The following is an 18,526-nucleotide window of genomic DNA, read 5'->3' on the forward strand; positions in this document are numbered from 1 at the left end:
CGTTCTAATGTGAAACACAAATAAGAAAGGGGTGAAGTCAGCAGTACTCTCATCCAGAGTGACGAGAAGGGTTCCCTGGCTCTGCCAACGCCAGGCAGCTGTCCTCAGCAGTGCCCTTGGGACCCAGTGGGTAAGCGGCACAGGCCCCCGTTACCAGAAGAGCTGTATGACAGCTGGAGGCCTGGACTACAGGGACTGAGTCTGAGGTGATGCTGGGGAGCCATCTGGGCATGGCAAAACCTACCGCAGAGCCAGCAGGAATGGCAGAACCACTGCTCCGAGCAGGGGGGAGGAATGAGAACAGACTGTGGCTAGGAACAGTAGACTTTCTTGTATTCCAAAATTAAATTCATACGCATCTTTTATCAAAAAAGGTGTTCACTGACCTCTTTTCTGCCTAGACAGAAGTGTCAGTAAAACAGCAAACGCTGCCTTCCTTATCTAGAGGACCCGATTCCTGACTGCACACAAGCTACATGTACTGAACTTAGAGATCAGACATATGTCACTGTTTTACTCCCAATGCAGCCAAAAAACCAGGAAAAACACACCTGATTCACCATTAGTGCAAGCTGTTGCCATCAGCTGAGATCACAAACTTATCTGAAGGCCCTGTCTGGCTTTACTTTCACCATCACTGAATGATGTGCAAAATCAGAACCTGGAAGTCACCCCCAGCAGATTCCTACATCAGTTTTATGGTTATGTTCAAGTCCACTCTACTCAGAGTTAATTCATTTCATTCTGTCTCAAGAATAGCTCTCACTGGAGAGAGATTTCCAGTTGCTGAGTTTAAATAGCACAGACAGCCCAGATCGCTCATTAACACATCCAGGAATACATAAAAAGGTGGACAGCACACACGTTAACATGGGCCTGCCAATCCCTGTGGCTTTCCTTTGCAAGCCTGTCTTCAAAACAGAAGGAACAAATGCAGCGTGCCAGCAGAGCCCAGGAACTCAGCAGTACCCTCTGGCAGACGAGAAACACCAGCATCGTGGCCTTCAGTGCTAAAGATCAGGGTCACATTTCTGTTCTTTCCATCCACACTACATTTCTTCCTTCCACCGTATTACTCCAAGCCCTCACATGGCTCCTACAGACAGCAGTGCCCTGTCCCACAACTCCTTCAGCTACATGCTAACCACCTGCTCCCTCTGCTGTCCTTGCTGCCACTCTGGTGGCAAGAAGAACACAATAAAGACCTGCTGGCATGCCCCATACCCAGTGACAAATCCCAGATGGTGCATTTTGCACATATATTATTACCCACACACCACAGACACCTGAGCTTTCCTTCACTCTGATCCCCATTATGTTCTTGGGATTAGCCAGATTTCACTGTAGCAACATAAGAGAAGAATGGAAGCAGGTAGTACAAACATAAACACAAAAAGAATATTGGTTACGGTTTGCTTCTTGTGAAGGAGTACAGGCAAAAGTATTGCTGGCAGGATGACCGTGATGCACAAGGGCAAAACAGGAAGGATCAGACCACTCGATGAAATGCCTCCAAGCAAAAAAGAAAAAAAAGAAACCACAGGTGTTCCTAACCACCTCCAGCTTACCAAGAGCTCTCCTACTGACTATCATCCCATCCACCAACGGGATAACCATGTTGAATTTCCCGGTTGCTCCTTGTAGTTTTATCCTGAATAAGCCGGTGTTTAAAGGATGGATGAAGATCACAGGAACTTCTTTCTCGGGAATGGTAGATCTTAAGAGAAAGAAATATGGCTGTTAAATCAGTTCTACAGCAGTGCTTCAATTAAAGCGATTGTTTTCCTTCGCAGATCCAGTGTTGAAAGGATGTTAAAGTGTGTCGTGGCTAAACCAGCAGGGTTCCTGTGTGCATTCTCTGGACCTAAGGATAGTTCCATCAGCTACACTGTTCCTACAAACTTCTGTCACCACAGAATTTGAACGTCCTGCAGACAGAGCTTTGAGCTTCACGATGTACATGCAGCATTAACTGCCTCACCAGGAAGTAAATCAGGAAGGAGGCTAATCACAAGCTCAAGAATAAGACTACACATTTTCTACCCCTTAATTTATGTTTCAACCACAGCAATATGAAAAGCCCTTTTTTTTTTTTCAGAAAAAAAGAAATTCTTTTTTTTTGAAAAAATTTTTCATTTTTTTTCCCCAACAGAAAAGAAATCCACTGAAGGAGTTCATCTGTCTTTTTAACAAGACTGTCTACAGTTTTTGGAGTTGCCTCTGAAAGCTGAAGAATGCAAATAAACTAAGTCATAGCTTCTTCTGAAATGCAGCCTAGAAATGTCATCCGCAAGAACCAAGAACAATAATGAAAATAAGAGCAGTCTTACCTCAGGGAAGCACTGCTGTTGGCCGTAGTTTCTACGCCAGTGCTAGTCTCAGACACCAGATCAGGGAGGGGAAAGTTTTCTGTAAGAGGATGCAGAGAATAAAGTTTAGCTTCCCTAGGGTTTTTGTTTGCTTGTTTGTTTTTGCGCAAATAAAGACTAGTTATCATCAGTTAAACCCATGCAACTCTCAAGCACTTATACCAGGGATGTTCTGGCAAAACTGGTGATACAAAGTCTGTTCTTGCTATTTAAGCTTGAGCAGTACATGCAGTACACAAGGCACACCTCCTTCACCCAGTGCTCAGTGGATTAGAGAACATGTCCCAGATCCTCAGCTCTCTCAGTCCCAAAGGTCAGAATCTCCAAGGGAACAGGGAAGCAGGAAGAAGCTGAAGCGTGTCACAACCACAAAACACCTCTCAAATCATTATTCAGCAGCTTCTTCTCCCATCTGCAAGTAATCAGTCCCAAGAACAGTGCTGGGAATTTCAAATGGTACCACTGCTCATGTCTGCAGTTCCGCCATGGGAATACCAATTTGCTCTGGTGAACACAGCGTCGTTCCTTGAGCAAATCCCTCAGCACAACCCACCCTTCTGCTGCCTCGCCCTCGGTAACAGGTGCAGAAGGAATAAATAAGAACCGGAATGGAACGTGGCACTTCCCACCCATTTGTTTAGGGGCAGCAGCTTACAGAGAAGTTCAGAAAAAAAAAAAAGTCAAGTATAGTTCGGACAGCAGGGTAACGCAAACGCCTCCTCCAGCAGAAAGAGCATAAAGCCTGAAAACACTTTCTGCTGTCACAGCTGGGGTGCAGAGCGCACACAACACCTGGATCTAACAGAGGGAGAGGCCACAGAAGTATTTGAGATGAAGCAACAGGGAGGGCCAGCAGCAGCTACAGCAGAGATAGCCTGCACTACAAAGAGTCAGCTCTTCCACTGTGCAAATACAAAGATGGCATAAGGAAAAGCCAAGAACAGAAGAAGCATAAGGCAAAGCCTCTGGGCTAGGAGCAACCTTCAAGAGTTCCCCCGCAAGTCATCCAACTGCCAAGCACACTGAGGCTCACAGACTCATTTCTTCAGCTTCAGGCCCATAGCTCTAGGAGACACCCATGGCTGCTAAAGAAGCAGCTGAGCAGAAACATGCGTGCAGCAGTCACTGTCCCTCCAGTGAGCTGGCCTGAGCTGCCACCCACACACGAGAGGGTCAGGGACATCAGCTCAGGAACTGAAGTGGTCGAGGGGCTCCTGGCACCAAGGAGAAACCCTCTGGGCCAATCTCTGGATAAGGAAGAGATGCTCCAGAACTTGATGTGCGTATGCCAATCCCAGGCAATGCTCTGCAATATGTGCTGTGGACATGAAGATCTTTGTGCCAGAGTCCTGGTTGGGAAAGGGAAGACTTTATACCAGTAACTTATGGGAAGCTTCCTCTGATCTCTTGCACTCTCTTGGTTGCTGTCCTCTGGGAGGTGCTAAGGATTTAATTAATGCTAAACTGGGAACCAGGATTAGAAATCAAAGGCAGAATAAACAACTTCAAACAGATTATCTGTTGCTGGCAGTGTTACAGACACTGCCAGGCTAGGCCAGCACAGACAGGCTCTCACATCACACTAAAGCCTGGCCCATAGCTTAGAACAAGCATGCAAGAAACTCTCATGAACAAAGGACTCCTCGACCCTGGGGGACAGCTGCCAGCACTAACCATGCTATGGCTACAGCAGGATGGACAATGCTGGGTCTCTCTCAAGTTATCCAGACTCAGGGGGGAAACACCAAAGCAAGGAGCATTAATTCAGCATAAGGAGTAGGACACTGCCTGAACAATGGCACGCAGAATGGCAGTGGGCTGCCCAGCACCATCCAAACTGGCAACGTGAGCAGATTAAGTGAGTCCTCAACAGGACAGATCAAAGTACAAAGTTTCAAAGGAACCAAGAAACTGATGATCCCTTTAGAGCAGAACCAGCAGATCAGAAGCAAAACAAGGGTCAGAAAGTCACTTTTCTAAAGGAAGAGCAACAGCTTCATTCTGAGAATACAGCAGCCAAGAGCACACTGGTCTTATACACTAAGCTTACAGAGAAGCTCCATGAGGGTGTTTTGCATGTACTGCCAGAGCTAAAATAATCTCCAGATCTACAGCCAGTGATTCACTTACACACCCCCATGGACCATCACTCAAATATCAAAGAACGGTTTTAGAATCTTGAGTGTCAGTTATAGAAATTAATAAGGATTTAGCATTTTTTTCTAGAGGAATGGAGCTGAGATTTTCCCCTGGTTTCTGTTCTGTTGCTACATCAGTGAACAATTAAAATTCTACGCACCTATATCATCATAACGTTCAACCCAGACCACGTACACTTTGGTTTCAGGTCCCATTGGTGGAATGGTCCGGCCCTGAGGCACCCTCTTGGATCTGGAAGTAGGGCTGAGCTGTTTTAAACACAAGGGAAAAGCAGGATTTGCAAACACCAGAAGCCCAGTGATTTATCTAAAGCATCTCATCAATTGTTCCTTTGTCTTTCAGATCTCAGGCAGGTACAACCTCTGCAAATGATTATGATGGGTCTGCTACAGTGGGATTACCCCACTTAGAAGCAGTAATTTGGGTCTCTACAATACTTACATTCAACATAAACAAGAGAAAAGTCTCTTATTTCTTTAGACGCTGAAAACAACGTCAATTTTTTGTTTTTCCCAGCTTTGTCACACGTGTCCAAGCTGCAATCAATGCAACTGCACCGTGTTCCTAGGGAACACGCACATGCACTGCTGTATTCCGATGCTATTGTGGAACTCCAGCGCATCCATCACGGCAGAGCTTTATGATATTCTCATTATCAATTCAATATTTTGGAGCAAATCTACTCATTACTCAAAGAAATGTCTTTTGCCTTGCTAATATTCCCACCCAATCCAGTGAGCTAAACTGAGGTTCCTGCCCTACACTCGAATTCATTTGGCCCCATTTTTACTGTGCTTATACTAAGAGTAATTTTCTGCAAGTCCAATAAAAACACACCCAGGCAACTGTGGTTATTTAGATGAGTCATTTCATCACCTTAAAAACTCATTCAAGTTTTTCTTAACATTCTCAAAGATTCTAAATCAGCAAGTACATTTGGAAGTGAATTTAAAACAAGAAATAAGCAGTTGTAAATCCTTTAACCATTACAGCAGTTCATGTCTTTCTGCTTTGCTACCACACTAAAGCAGCTTCACATTAGGTAATTCAGCCACAGCTGTTCTAAACCAGGTAATGATGAACAGTCATGTCAATCCATCCTAAATTTCCAAGCATGGACTGGGGTCTGGTTTATTTCAGGAATACTGCATATACTTTTTCCTGCATAGACTTCAAAATTTTAGTACACAGGATGTTCCTACTTAGCAAGTTTCAGTTTTATTAATTAATGTAATTTTGCAATCTCCTACTGTAGGTGCAAATGCTAGCCAGACTGGAATCTAGGAATGAGTAACTCCAAATGCCAGGAGACTGAATTGTGTACTACCAAAACCCACTGCAGCATTGCCATCGTGCACCTTGAAGAAAAGAAAAAAATCAACAACAAAAAAAAAATCAACAAACAAATAAATGCTATTTTTCAGTGCAAGTTTTGCCTTACCCGCTGAGAGGAATTAAGATTGTCTGTATGATTGGGGAAGAGTTCAAGTGTCAAGGATGGCTGTTTTAATATTCCTGGCAGCAGATCCATGTTAGAGTCACTTTCTTGATCAGACACATTGCTTTCCAGTGAATCAGCTATAAGTCAACAGAAAAGTAAGTTTTGTTTTTTCTTCTGCCAAAAAAAAACCCTGAAGTTGTTATCATAAGTACAGTTTTGAAACTGAGAAAGGTTCTAAGGTTTTTGAAACTGAACATACATGGATGGGTATACAGTCAAGTCAAAACAGAGCTCAAAATCGGGAAGAGAATTCAGCAGAGGATAACTGCAAGTTACCCCAGGAACTGACTGCAATTAAAGCACTCCCTATGGATTTAGAAGCGTCCTGTCTGATTATGTCATTTCCTACACAACACAGCCTCTTCCTACGCATGTAATTTCCTCACGACCCTTTGAAACCATTGTGTAGAATTTCATTGGAATAGAAGACTTCATGAAAGCTCTTGCTCACCTACATGGCCATTTGGCGCATGCTCCTCGTTGTGCTGCAGGAGCATGTCATCAAGAAGGGACGGAGGAAAACAAAACCACCCACAAAACTGCTCTGAACTCAATAGCAAGGATTAGTATATTTTAACAATATCAGAACCCATACATCCAACCTAAGGCACGCAGGCAAGCATGTACTAGCACGCAAACCTGGATACATATTTGATGCTTAGACTGTGAAAACAAAGGGGCACTGAACAGGTAATACCTTAGAAGGATTCTAAGGATACGGACATTTAAATCAGTACTTTTCTGACAAGGATCTTGCTACTCACACCACCTGTTTGCTTCCTTTGTTTCTGCTTCTGACAAAGCTCTCTATTAAAAAAAACAATTGTTCTGTACTGTGTTTGGTTTTGTTTTTAAAAAGGCATGCACAAAATGATCTTACTTAGGGACTCCACTGGTGATGGGACAACAAACGCTATTTCTGTCAGGGCATCAGCGTAATACAGCACCTTCTTCTGCCCATTGAAGATACTTGCTCCCATATCTTCCGAAATTATTACATCATCTGAAACAGACACAGAAGGAAGGTTAAGTCAAAAGGAAGCTTCACCTCTCTAGGCACAGACCTTCAGTCACAAGGTGGAATGAAAAGAAATAATGTAAGTCATATTTTAAAACGAGAAGATTTCACAGTTAAATTTCATGGCTAACAGCAACTTTCAGAGGAACTTTTTTGTTATTTTAAAGGAAATAGCACTTTGGGTTGGAAAGAGAATTTACTCTGAATATATTTCAGCTGTACTTACCATACATTATACTTTCCTCGGACTGAACAATCTTGGTAAGTAGTCACTAAGTAAGCACCTTCTACAGGAATTCATCCAGTAGCTATTTCTACCCATTTGCTCTAACACAGGCATTGTTCAGTTTGTCATTAAATTTCAAGACAGCTTACATTTGTAGCTTCAGCCTGACCATATTCTAGAATTTAAGCCAATTTCTATAAACTTCTCTCTCTATATAATTAGAAAAAGACACTCTGGAAAAAGACACCCTTGAGCTGAAGCTAATGCAAGAAAGCTCCTCGTTCTCAGCCCCCTCTTATTCCCACATCACAGCTGGCCACTACAACAGGAGATCACAGTACAGAGAAACAAGTCTTCAGTGGAGCCACGCTATAAGAACATGACCCAAACCACCTTTTCCTTCCCCATATCTCTCCAGAAAGAACAGCAAAGGCTTTAAGCCGAATTATTTCTCTGAGCCAGTTTACAGAGGAGCCCCTGGAACAGCTGCCTCAGCAAAACTAGAGGAGTGGTGATGTTCAGCACACTGACACAAAGCAGTGGCCGGAGGCACACCGGGAACTCGGAGCCATGCCTCACCATCAGGAAGGAATCTCTCGAGCCCATTGCTCTCAGGGAGCAGCAACTCAACACACATCCAACTGCTTAAGAACTTCTTTCCTTTTGGGGCTGGGAGAAGTAGAGGGGGAAGATGTGGAAACAAAACCAAAACACATGCATGTGAATTTGTTTTAATTACATCCCACTGGAAGCTCTTCTACTCTCCTGACTGTTTTTCTGTTTGTTTTGCCTTTTTTTTTTCCTGGTGTGTTTTTTGTTTTAATTAGAGCCATCCACAGAGAGAATACACATTTAACAAAACAAATAGCATCAGCCACAGCAAAGAGTGTGGGGGAAAAAACTAAGCAAAAATATTCATGAGTTTGTCCAACCCTAGCAAGCAATTGCTAAAAATGTGAAGCAGTAGATTTGAAGCAAAGGTACAACTCCACTTGTGGATTTTTCCCAGCACTGAAGCCAGATTCAAAGCAGCCCTCGTTCAATCCCATTCCTGATTGCTTTTTCCATCCCTTCTTCCACTAATTTATTAAATGAATTCATCTTTTTGGTTATCTATGATCTAACTCAAATGGCTGAAGCTAAACATTATCTTCCACATTAAAACTGGTTACACCTCACCAATTCAGGGCACAATCTTTTGTGCAGCCATACTGACAACTCCAACCAGAAAAGGAAGGGAGAAGGCTCTGCTCCAGTGTAGAGCAGAACAACCCTGTCCTCAAAGAAATAATAAACCAAGCCCTGGCCATTCCGAAACCTCTCCTGACTTGTTCTGAGAAAGACATGCCTCTGTTCTCTTAAGCCCTTCCTAACACCTCAAACCTTCTATCATTTGTAGTTATATTCAGAAAAGCCTTTAGTTGGTCACAGTACAAGACAAGAGTTGCTGTAGTGGAAAAGAAGCAGAATAAATGAAGCAGGACAGCAGAAGAGCTGTGCGTGGGCTCCAGCCTCGGTGACCTACAAACAGCCACTTTTTTCACTACTGACTACCAAGCATGATTACAGCTATCTTACTCGTCAACAGCTCATTTTAATCTACTTACAGAGCACTAAAAATCATACAATATTTCAAGCACATCTGCTAATACACACTAAAATCTGTACCCAATTTCATCTGAATCTTGGTTTTGGATTATATAACAAGACTCACCGAGTCTGCTAGAGGTATGGAATATGGGTGTTTCTTGCTGAAATGACTTCCTCCCAACAACACAGACACATTACTTTGGTCGCTCTGGCTTGAAGCTTAATCAATTTACATGTACCTTTCTACTAAATGCTTTTTAAAATGTGAAAAAAGTATGCAAGTATTCATATAGGCACACAGGAACAAAACATTTAAACCAATTTTATCCAAAAGGAGACAAAACTCAATGTCACACCATTGACTATGCTTTACCTTGTTCAGGTCCCTCTTCATCGCTGCAGCTGTTGATGGACCAGCTTGTGGAGACGTGCCCAGTCCACCCAGGATGCTTCCCCACATTGACAGACCAGCCAAGAGACAGCAAGAACTCCAGGAAGTGCGGCTGAACAATTCTGGAAGACTCCATGTTCTTCAGGATCTGAAACAACCAGCAGAAGCACGATATGTACAGAGGCTCCAGGAAGCTGCTCTTTCCCTCCTCATCCTACCTTTGCTTCTATCATCCAAAATTTTGTGTCACCAAAATGGTTTTGCCCGAATAGAGCTCTTCAGCAAGTCTGGAATCCCAGTCTTTCTACATAGGCACCGGACCCTGCTGCCCAGCATCAACCATCCTGCATGGCAATGTCCTACTCAATGATCTTTGAGGTCCTTTTCAACCCAGGCCATTCTATGATTCTATGAAATTAGCTTTCTGCCATCATTGCTGAAGCCTGAAATCACACTGCTACAAATGGCTACAAATGGTAATTTCAGGATTTATCCACTCATCAGGGAGAAACCACAGACCTGTCTGGTGCAGAATCTGCATTAATACCAGACACAATATGAGGATTTTCTGGACAGGTTTTACTATTAGACTGTGGGGAAATTTTTGGAGGAACGCATTTCATCACATGACACGGTGATTTAGAGCACCGGCCTCACCACACATTAAATAATGAAACTGATTTTGCAAAACAATTTTCAGCAGGATTGAGCAAGCACTTCAATCAAATGTCACACTGAATTGCTCATTTTGAAACTTAATCCCACTTTGCATTAAGATCTGGGGCGTTTCCTCATCCAAATACATCCTTATCCCAGCGTGATGGAGTGAGGCTCGAGAGCTGCACCAAGCGGTGCGCAGGGGAACATGGATGATTTGCTATTTGGCCTACTGAACTCCCGGGATACAGGGAAGAGATAACATCGTGCAGTGCATCTGTCCTTTCTTTCTGAGCCACAGGGAGTTTGCTTTGTGGCCAGAGTTTCTTTGGAGTTTGTTTGTACGGGGACAGAGCTGGGACTCTCCCTGGGACACAGACTCCACTGCAGCAGAAACCATACAGCTGGGGACAGGCCCTGGAAAGAAAGCTCACAGCAAGGAACGCCTTGTACCCTGGCACCCAGCTCTAGCACTCCACTCAATATTCAGCAGTGACTAGACACACTGCACTGAAATATTACCGATATGCTCAACAAAGTCAGAGCTACGCTTCAGAATGAATTCAGAGAAGAGCAGCAACAACAGCCGCAGAAAATATGCAAGCTCAAGGTTTACATAAATGTACAGTTTTATAACTGAGCACCTTCAAAAAAAGATCTTAAAGTAAGGATGAGGGAGTATGTTCAAAGGATAGTCAATGTTATTAAGTATCAAAATATAAAAACAGTCTGGGCAGTTTCATTACCCTGCATACATAAATTCCATGACACTCTAAGCCATCAATGTGTACCACCACAGCAGAGCATCTGGGACTCATTTAGCAACACCCGGGTTAGATGGCACTGCTCTAGGCTGTGCAGTGTCAGATGTAGAGCTGCTGCTACTCCTTGTGACAGGAGTGGGAATCACCTTGCAGAACAGAATTAGGTCCCGAGTTAGAGCTGCATGAGCACACGCACAAGGATGGCTACGTAGCACCACACAGCGATCCCTGCCCTAAGCAGTGCCATGGCTTAGCTTTGATTTCCTCCCCTCCTGATCGCTAATACTGAAATTTACCACTGACTTATTTCTGTTCTCTTTCTTTTCAATCACAGAAACAGCAGCAGTTTCTCCCAGCTCAGGTCTGTAGAGACAAACAAGCATCTTACAAGCTTGACTGCCTCTGACTTCACACAACCAAGCAGGCTTAGGAATCACAGCAAGATGTCCCGGGATCCCAGGAATGCCATCTTTACACTGTCAGCCTAATACTCAGAATCTCTCAAATATAAAAGACTTTTTTAAATTGACATGGTAAATCCTTCTGAGTACAGACTACTAACTGGGTTTCCAAAGGTCTGCAAATTCTGCAGGACTAACTTCTGCACATAAATCTCACCTGCCTAAATCCATAACTGTATACAAGCATCAGAGGAAGAAAGTGTTCTGCTAGCTGAGCAAGTGCAAAACATTTCTGGATGGCTGGAAGTCATCACGCCCCATATACCTTACTGACTTTGGAGACTGCTTACTTGCTACTCTAAACTTGGACTTGAAAACTCACAAACAGCATGATGCTAGCCTCAAGAATTGGTGGTGTGTTCCCCTCAGACATGGAAGGTGCTGCTGTGTTCTGTCACCTGAACGTTGACAGTGACACAAGGGAATGACACGCTAATTATTTTTGAAGCCATGCTTCTACTCTTTAGTACAACAACTACAAATAGAAATTAGAAGTACTATAGAAATATCTCCACTGAGCCTGTAAGCCTTCTTAGAAACTCTTAGTGAATTTCCAGATCACAGTCTAAAGAAATCATGATTTAGATCTGCACAAATTAACCTAGTTAACCTAATCGCATTTCAGTGCAAATAGTGTAATGTAAAGACTTACAAAGCAGTAATAATTTCTTACAATAAGTTCCTGATTTCTTTAACATATGTTTAACATAAAAATCAAACTACCTGAATATTGCATGAACCAAAAACAAACTCTCCCTACAAACTGAAATACATTTCTGATATGGATCTTTGAACTCTACAAATATATTCTTTAATTCATATACTTACAAGATGTTTTATTAAGTCTTCACAGAAATCCTAAATGCAGATAATAACATACATCACCTTCCAAATGAAAAATACGCAGTGGTTTGTTATACCTCCTGTCGTAAATAAAGCCAAAGCCTATAACCACTGGCTCCAGTGCTCTGCTCTATGCGTTCTCTTACCTCCTGGCTTGTCTTCTGGCCTGCCTTCATGTAGAAAATGAAAACAGTATCAAAAGGACGACAAGGTAGTAAATCCAAGTACCCAAGGTCATCAAAAAACCCAGGCAGAGTAGAGTCAAGTGCAATCAGGTGAGGAGGTAGACGACTGTTAGCAGGCTCCTATTGGACAGACAAGAGTTCAATAGCTTAAAAAAAATGTTCCTGTTTGAAAAGATCTTTGTGGTTTTCACAATGATCCATTAAAAAGGAATCAAAATCATACAAAAAAGTTCTGATCCAATATAATCATGCTATAAATGATCAACAGCAAGCAGAAGTCTGACAGTTTGTTGCATTTAAGTTATTCTCATTAGACAAGAAAACTCACATTTTTCAAGTAAAACACAAGTAATATTTTGCTCAAAAAATGTTCCATTCCACAACAAAAGCAGCGGAGACTTTCAGAATGCTCCATTACTGTCTACAGTTGCATTTCATTTCAGTTTTATTTCCGTAACCTATATACCAGCAATATACATAATACTAAACATTTTTATATTTATTTTTGCAATAGCTACATTGCCTCCTAACGTTGATAGTTTTCTGGAAGAAAATGCAACACATGAAAGGCAAAATTCTCACTTAAAAGATAGAATTTCATTGTAAGGATATGGGTTTTTTTTAAAATACATTGTTGGTATTTTAACTTCAAAGGGATGAACTTTACAACCTAAATGTGGTTTAACTGTATATAAACATTTTGGAGTACTTCAACACAATTTCTGGAACAGAAACTTGTATGGCAGTCATATTTTAGAAATGCTTACAGAGCATTCCTAACAAGCTGGAAGAATAACGTCAAATTCAGGCATGGCCTTTCACAATCCTGAAAGATGGAAACTCGCCACCTTACTCAAGCAGATGACAGTACAAAAGCAGCTGGCACTGCACAAAAAAAATCACAAATGAAACTTAAGTTTTCCTCTTTTGTTAATCCAAGCCATAGCGGTACTCATGCCATTAGTATAACACTAAGAAGTATCAGGTCACCTTCAACGCCTCTAGTGATAGAAACCCAAAGTGGGAGAGGAACAGGCGTGCTGTCTGGAACTCCTGTGCCGGCGGTGGGGGCTTACACTCTGTGATTGGATCAGGAAAACTCTTCTTACGCCACTCCTCTTCACTTTTCTGATCTATGGAAGTCTCAAAAATAATCTGCTGGGCCATGCCATTCCTCAGCTTCTCATGTCGCTCTTCAAGCTGAAATACATTGTACAGACAAATACTAAGCTCTCAAAGCACTTATAACAGCTCCCTCATTTAGCAAAGCTGTAAGTCGCATGCAGCAGCTGCAACTCCACCAGGATGTTTATTAAAGCACAATCAATGAGACCTCAGGAGGTTACAAAGTGAATATCTCAAAACCCTGTTTGCCTGGGAGAGCTGTTGCAAATTTATGTACCCAGCATCAGATACAGCATCTTCCCCCTAAATAAATAAAAACTAAAGTACTGCAAAGCTTTAAAATACTTTATTTTTACACACGCACCACAAGAGATCTAGCAAATGCCCCTTCCATTTCCCTGGAAGATGCAACAAATCACAAGTCACTGCTTCCTAGCAATAGTGGTGCACAGGCTATTGGCATCCGGAATAAAATGTGCTGAGTGGTGCTCCCCAGGAACATTACAGGCACTGCCACCTTCCTGGGGTAATGCACAGATTCATTTGTCCACAGTTTATTATTCCATTGATTAATATGAATTAGTCAAGCTGAAGAGTAAGAAGTTAGCGTGTGATTCAAGAACAGACAAAAAAAATGAGTAAAATAAAGTTGAAGACAAAGCCTTACTTACCTCCTCATTCACAATTTCATGTAAATCAGGAATGCTTAAGTCTGCTTTCACAAACGGGATCTTGTCCACTTCCTCAGGAAAAGGGCGGTGCTTCACACTGTATTTCAGCCCAACATCATTTTTAGGAGCTGGTCGACGTTCTGGTACAAAAGTCTGACCAAAAAAAAGGTGAGGAGGGGGACAGTTTCATTCAGGGCGTTGCATCATTAGACAAGACCTTCTAACAGCAGATGGGAAATGTTCCCTCCCATCACAGATTTACTAATCCTTACATGAGAGGTATCATTAAAAAGCATTCAGTCATGCCTCAAACTTGAATAGACTTGTATTGAAAATCTCACTGTAAATTAAAAAATAAAAACAAAACAGGAAGACACCGTTCTGCCCTTCAGTGGTTGTAATCGTACTTATTACACTTGCTTACCACCTAACTCTAAGCAGTTGCAAATCCTGTTAAAAACAGCAAGCTTATGTGGCAAAATCTTATTTTTAGGTTAAACTCAATTCCAATCGTGTTTAAAGAAAGCTAACAGCTATGCCTTACTGACTATGATGATCTCAACAAGTCAAGCTGAGAAGTCCTGAAGTGAACAGCAGCAATGCTGTGGGACAGCAGCAAGATGTCCTGCCAGAGTAGCAATAGCCTTGCATTATCTATCCTCATGCAGTTTTGCCACTGCTGCTATATTATGCTATACTGTGTAATTCAAAAATTGAAGTTACCAATGAAAGCAGCAGGTCTAGTTGCAGGCTTGCAGGTGCGTAAGCTCCAAGCAAGAAAGACCTTTAATTACACCTTGAATACTGCTTTATAAATCTATTTACTACCAAGTATGCTTAAAAATGGCAAATCTTGAAGTTATGTAGTGCTTTTAAGTTGGAACAGTTCCCTTAAAACTGGTTAGGTCTCCATCCAAGGTGTGACTTTTCCTTTGGTGTGGGAGGCAACACACTTGGACTGACACTATTTAGCAAAACGCTTCAGCTACAATGACAGCACAGCTCCAACGGCATCGAGTGAAGCGTCCTCCCAAGGGCTGCTTTGCAGAGATCACAGTCATCTAAAGGTTAACACGACAGCTGAGACTGACAGGCCCACATTTCAGCTACATTATATGAACAGTTTGAACATTTGGGAAATGTTTACAAAGAAAGAAATTTTGGTAACACAAGGCAACTGCAATAAGAGATTCTATTTAAAACACAATTGGGCCATTTAGCCTCCGCTACTGCTGTCCAGAAGCATTCCAAAGTCCACCTAAATAGATTTTTCCGCAGCAATTTTACAGCCATCTTTGCAACACTGAGCTCTGCAGTTTTAACAGCTGCTCTCTCAGCAGCACCTCACACGTTATCTCCAGACTTTGTTCCCCCTGCTGCAAAAGCTTTCCCTGACATCCTAACATCAGCACCACCAGTCATGCCTACACACTAAACACACTGTCCATTGCTCCATCACTTTAAAAGATGCTTTCAAAAAAACGAGAATAAGGAGAGTTCCCACACCCTCCTACACAAACCTAGAAGGCAACAGTGCTTTTACAGCCTATATTTAATACCAATCATGAGTTGTAAAGAGTCACCAGAGATGCGTCACATTACCTACAGCTAAAGGCCCCATGGCTCAGCCTTAATGTATAATCACCAGATCTGTGGGGCTGTCTCACATTAGTGGAATTTCTGCTGAACATCTCTAAGTTAAAGATTTCTTTATGGGCTTTGATAGAGACCTTTTGATTTGCTTTAGCTCCTCTTGGTAAAAGACAGAGTTGCTGGGCCCATGCAAATCTTCCAGATGTCCCACGGATCAAAACCGTGACAGAGGGGAAAGAGTCATCTGCAAAGCACGTGGGTGAAAAGAAGAACACATCATCATAAATCACAAATACTTCATTGAACAGTAGTTAAACCATGAAGAAGCACACATATTACAGAGATGTTGTTTTCAAGGATAACTCCTTCTCTGACCCTGAAGACAGATTCTGGTGAGGAGTAAACACTGAGCGTAACCCTCCTCTTTGCAGCGAAGAACTACTCTGTTCAGTAGTAGCCAGATCAGCTCTGTTTCATCATTAAAAGTAACTTTTGTCCAAATTCATGCAGATCACTGATTTTCTCTCCAAGTTGCTCCCATGAATTAAAAAAAAAAAAAAAATAAAAAATTCAGCCACTGCCTGTTTAGGTACAAGAAATAGTCATATGGAAACACGTGGTTTCCATGATAACCCCGTGACTTTCCACAAAGGTCCCACACAAATAATGGCAATAAGAATGGTGGAAAGACATGAGATAATGGTCAAACTAAGACAGGGGAAGATCCTGACTTCATGCAGTGAAAACATTTCTAAAAGAAGCCAGGCACTGGAATAGGAGCACAGAGAAAGTGTCCTCCCCAGGCTCACCTGGACAAAGCCATGAGCACCCCACTCTGAATTCAATATTGACGCTGTTCAGGGAGCAGCTTAGACTGCAGTCCTCCCACAGTGCCTTTCCATTTGCACAGTCAGGGTTCTGTGGCACGGATTCCAGTCTCCACTCAAGGTTTAAAGGCCATCTTAGAAGAGGAATCATACCTCTACAGCTTTTCACCTTTTAAAGATCTGTGTCTTATCTTTTGTGCATGTAAACCATAAACAGACACCACTGGGTAACTACCAGATGAGCAGTTTTTCCCTGGTGTTTCATGGGCAGCACACCAAACCAACTCCCTGCAATGATTCACTTCAGCGGTCTGCCTCCGAACAGAGCCGACACACTTACACATTACTGCAATTAATCTTGTATTTCAAAGGGGATTTGTAAGCAAGTTCTGCACAGCAAGTAAAGCTAATTTAATTTCAGATTATAATAGCTTTACAGGATTCCTCAGTAATTCATTTAGCACAGGCAGAATAAGGGTGAGAAGTGCTCAGCTGTTCTGGACATTCTACATCACTGCAGACAGGAACACGCTGGCTCCAACCCAGACTGAGGGTGGACATGTGGCAATGGCTGCAGGATCTGTACAGCGATGCCCCATGAGACTGGAGCATCCTGGAACACAACTCATAAAAAAACGACTTTCCTCTTAGCATCAGTGGAGCCAGTACAAGAGAAGAGTTTAATCTATTCTGTTAGGCAGTGCTTTGATACATGAAGATTCACAGGGGGAATTTAAGGAGATCAGTCATTCAGTTCAAAGCATCGTGTATATAATAGATTTTTTTAATACAAGCTCTCTCTCTCATAGATGCCTTCATAATGCAATGGTACTGCTTTTGTCCATCAGCTATCATTCCAATGGCAGTCAGCTGCAAGCATCTGGTCTCAAAGGATGAAGGGCAACTGTGTGAATTATTTAGGCAGGATTGTATACGTCCAGCTATCACTGACATGGAAGTTAGCCCTGCCACTTCATTGCACAGCAACACTCTATTCAACCGCATGCCCACAGAACAGGTAAGGCCCTGAAACACAGAGAAGCACACGACGTAGCACCTTGTTTTTTTAATATAACTGCATGCTGAGAGTTCTAACAAGAGGAACGAGGAATAGCGAGTGTTGAACTTACTTTGTTCATTCCCTAGAGGTTGCTCCAACATGGCGAGGATGACACTATTATCCAGAACAAAGTAACGGAAACTATGCTTGTTTATGGTGGGTAGGCGAGAATATTTAATTAATGTGGTTTCATTCACTAAGCTGCAAGGGGAAGCAGGGCCGCTGGGAGAAGGGAATGCTCCAAGTAACTGCATAATACTGCAAATGGGAAAAAAATTAGAAGTCATGACAGATTAAGATCTATTGTTCCACCCAAGCACAGACTTTCACTCTGTTCTTCATTTGTATCTTGACATAGAAGTTCCCCTTATGGTAACCCCAAGCCAATTACCTGCACTATCCCATCAGCTCGTCTTAAAACAGAACCAGTAATTTCAGAAAAAATGTACATGAATCTTACAAAGAAGAGTAATCTGCCTATAGAACAAGTTTACCTATAACCTAGGTCAAAAAGAAATTAAGATATTTTAAAGCAAAAAATAACCTGTAATTCCACAGCTTTTTTCTGTTTGTTCTTATAAGAATATTATGGATGATTCGAGATCCCTAATTTAACCCACTGTTCAATATCAACAAGCAAGGCATATACAAAGCTCCTAAAATATATATATATATATATGTATACATATAAATAATTTGAAATTGTGCAGGATCTTCCTAATTTAAATCCTCTATGACAGGAGCCAACAGTGAGAGCTGAGGTTTCCATGCAGTGTCAGTGACTGGAGCTCATATGACTTGACATGGGGCTGCATTCTTAATGTCATCACTCAGATCAAAAATAAATTTATTGAAGTCCTCCTGCCACACTTTTCCCTTGGAAGACAGATATTTGCATCCCTCTAAACAAAAAAAGGGCACTTTCAGGCAACAACAAAGGTTTGTCCACAAGTTCCAATGAGAACCTGCTTTTATAATTTTGCAGCTGTTTTTACTAATAGTAAAGTTTATAATGATTTTATTGTGAAGTAAAACAAACAAAATAAGCAAGCAGCTCTCACCTTTTGCAAAACATGTTTATCCTA

General features: G+C 42.0%; 1 protein-coding gene across 4 annotated transcripts in view; it reads right to left on the reverse strand.

Annotated features, from left to right (window-relative positions):
• Positions 1 to 18,526, reverse strand: part of RALGAPB (Ral GTPase activating protein non-catalytic beta subunit) — a 63,773-nt gene that overhangs the window by 4,163 nt on the left and 41,084 nt on the right. For all 4 annotated transcript variants that reach the window (XR_002444155.1, XM_021416514.1, XM_021416512.1 and 1 more), the window contains exons 19-29: positions 17,512 to 17,699; positions 15,692 to 15,798; positions 13,962 to 14,114; positions 13,156 to 13,365; positions 12,127 to 12,285; positions 9,238 to 9,403; positions 6,911 to 7,033; positions 5,971 to 6,107; positions 4,669 to 4,777; positions 2,331 to 2,409; positions 1,569 to 1,717 (exon numbers count right to left, since the gene is read on the reverse strand). Coding sequence is in view for 3 of the 4 variants with exons in the window: in XM_021416514.1 (XP_021272189.1) it covers positions 1,569 to 1,717; positions 2,331 to 2,409; positions 4,669 to 4,777; positions 5,971 to 6,107; positions 6,911 to 7,033; positions 9,238 to 9,403; positions 12,127 to 12,285; positions 13,156 to 13,365; positions 13,962 to 14,114; positions 15,692 to 15,798; positions 17,512 to 17,699 (1,580 nt within the window). In the remaining variant the exon portion in view is untranslated. The remainder of the gene's footprint in view (positions 1 to 1,568; positions 1,718 to 2,330; positions 2,410 to 4,668; positions 4,778 to 5,970; positions 6,108 to 6,910; positions 7,034 to 9,237; positions 9,404 to 12,126; positions 12,286 to 13,155; positions 13,366 to 13,961; positions 14,115 to 15,691; positions 15,799 to 17,511; positions 17,700 to 18,526) is intronic.

This window comes from Numida meleagris, chromosome 19 (genome assembly GCF_002078875.1).
Source record: "Numida meleagris isolate 19003 breed g44 Domestic line chromosome 19, NumMel1.0, whole genome shotgun sequence".
Classification (NCBI taxonomy): Eukaryota; Metazoa; Chordata; class Aves; order Galliformes; family Numididae; genus Numida; species Numida meleagris.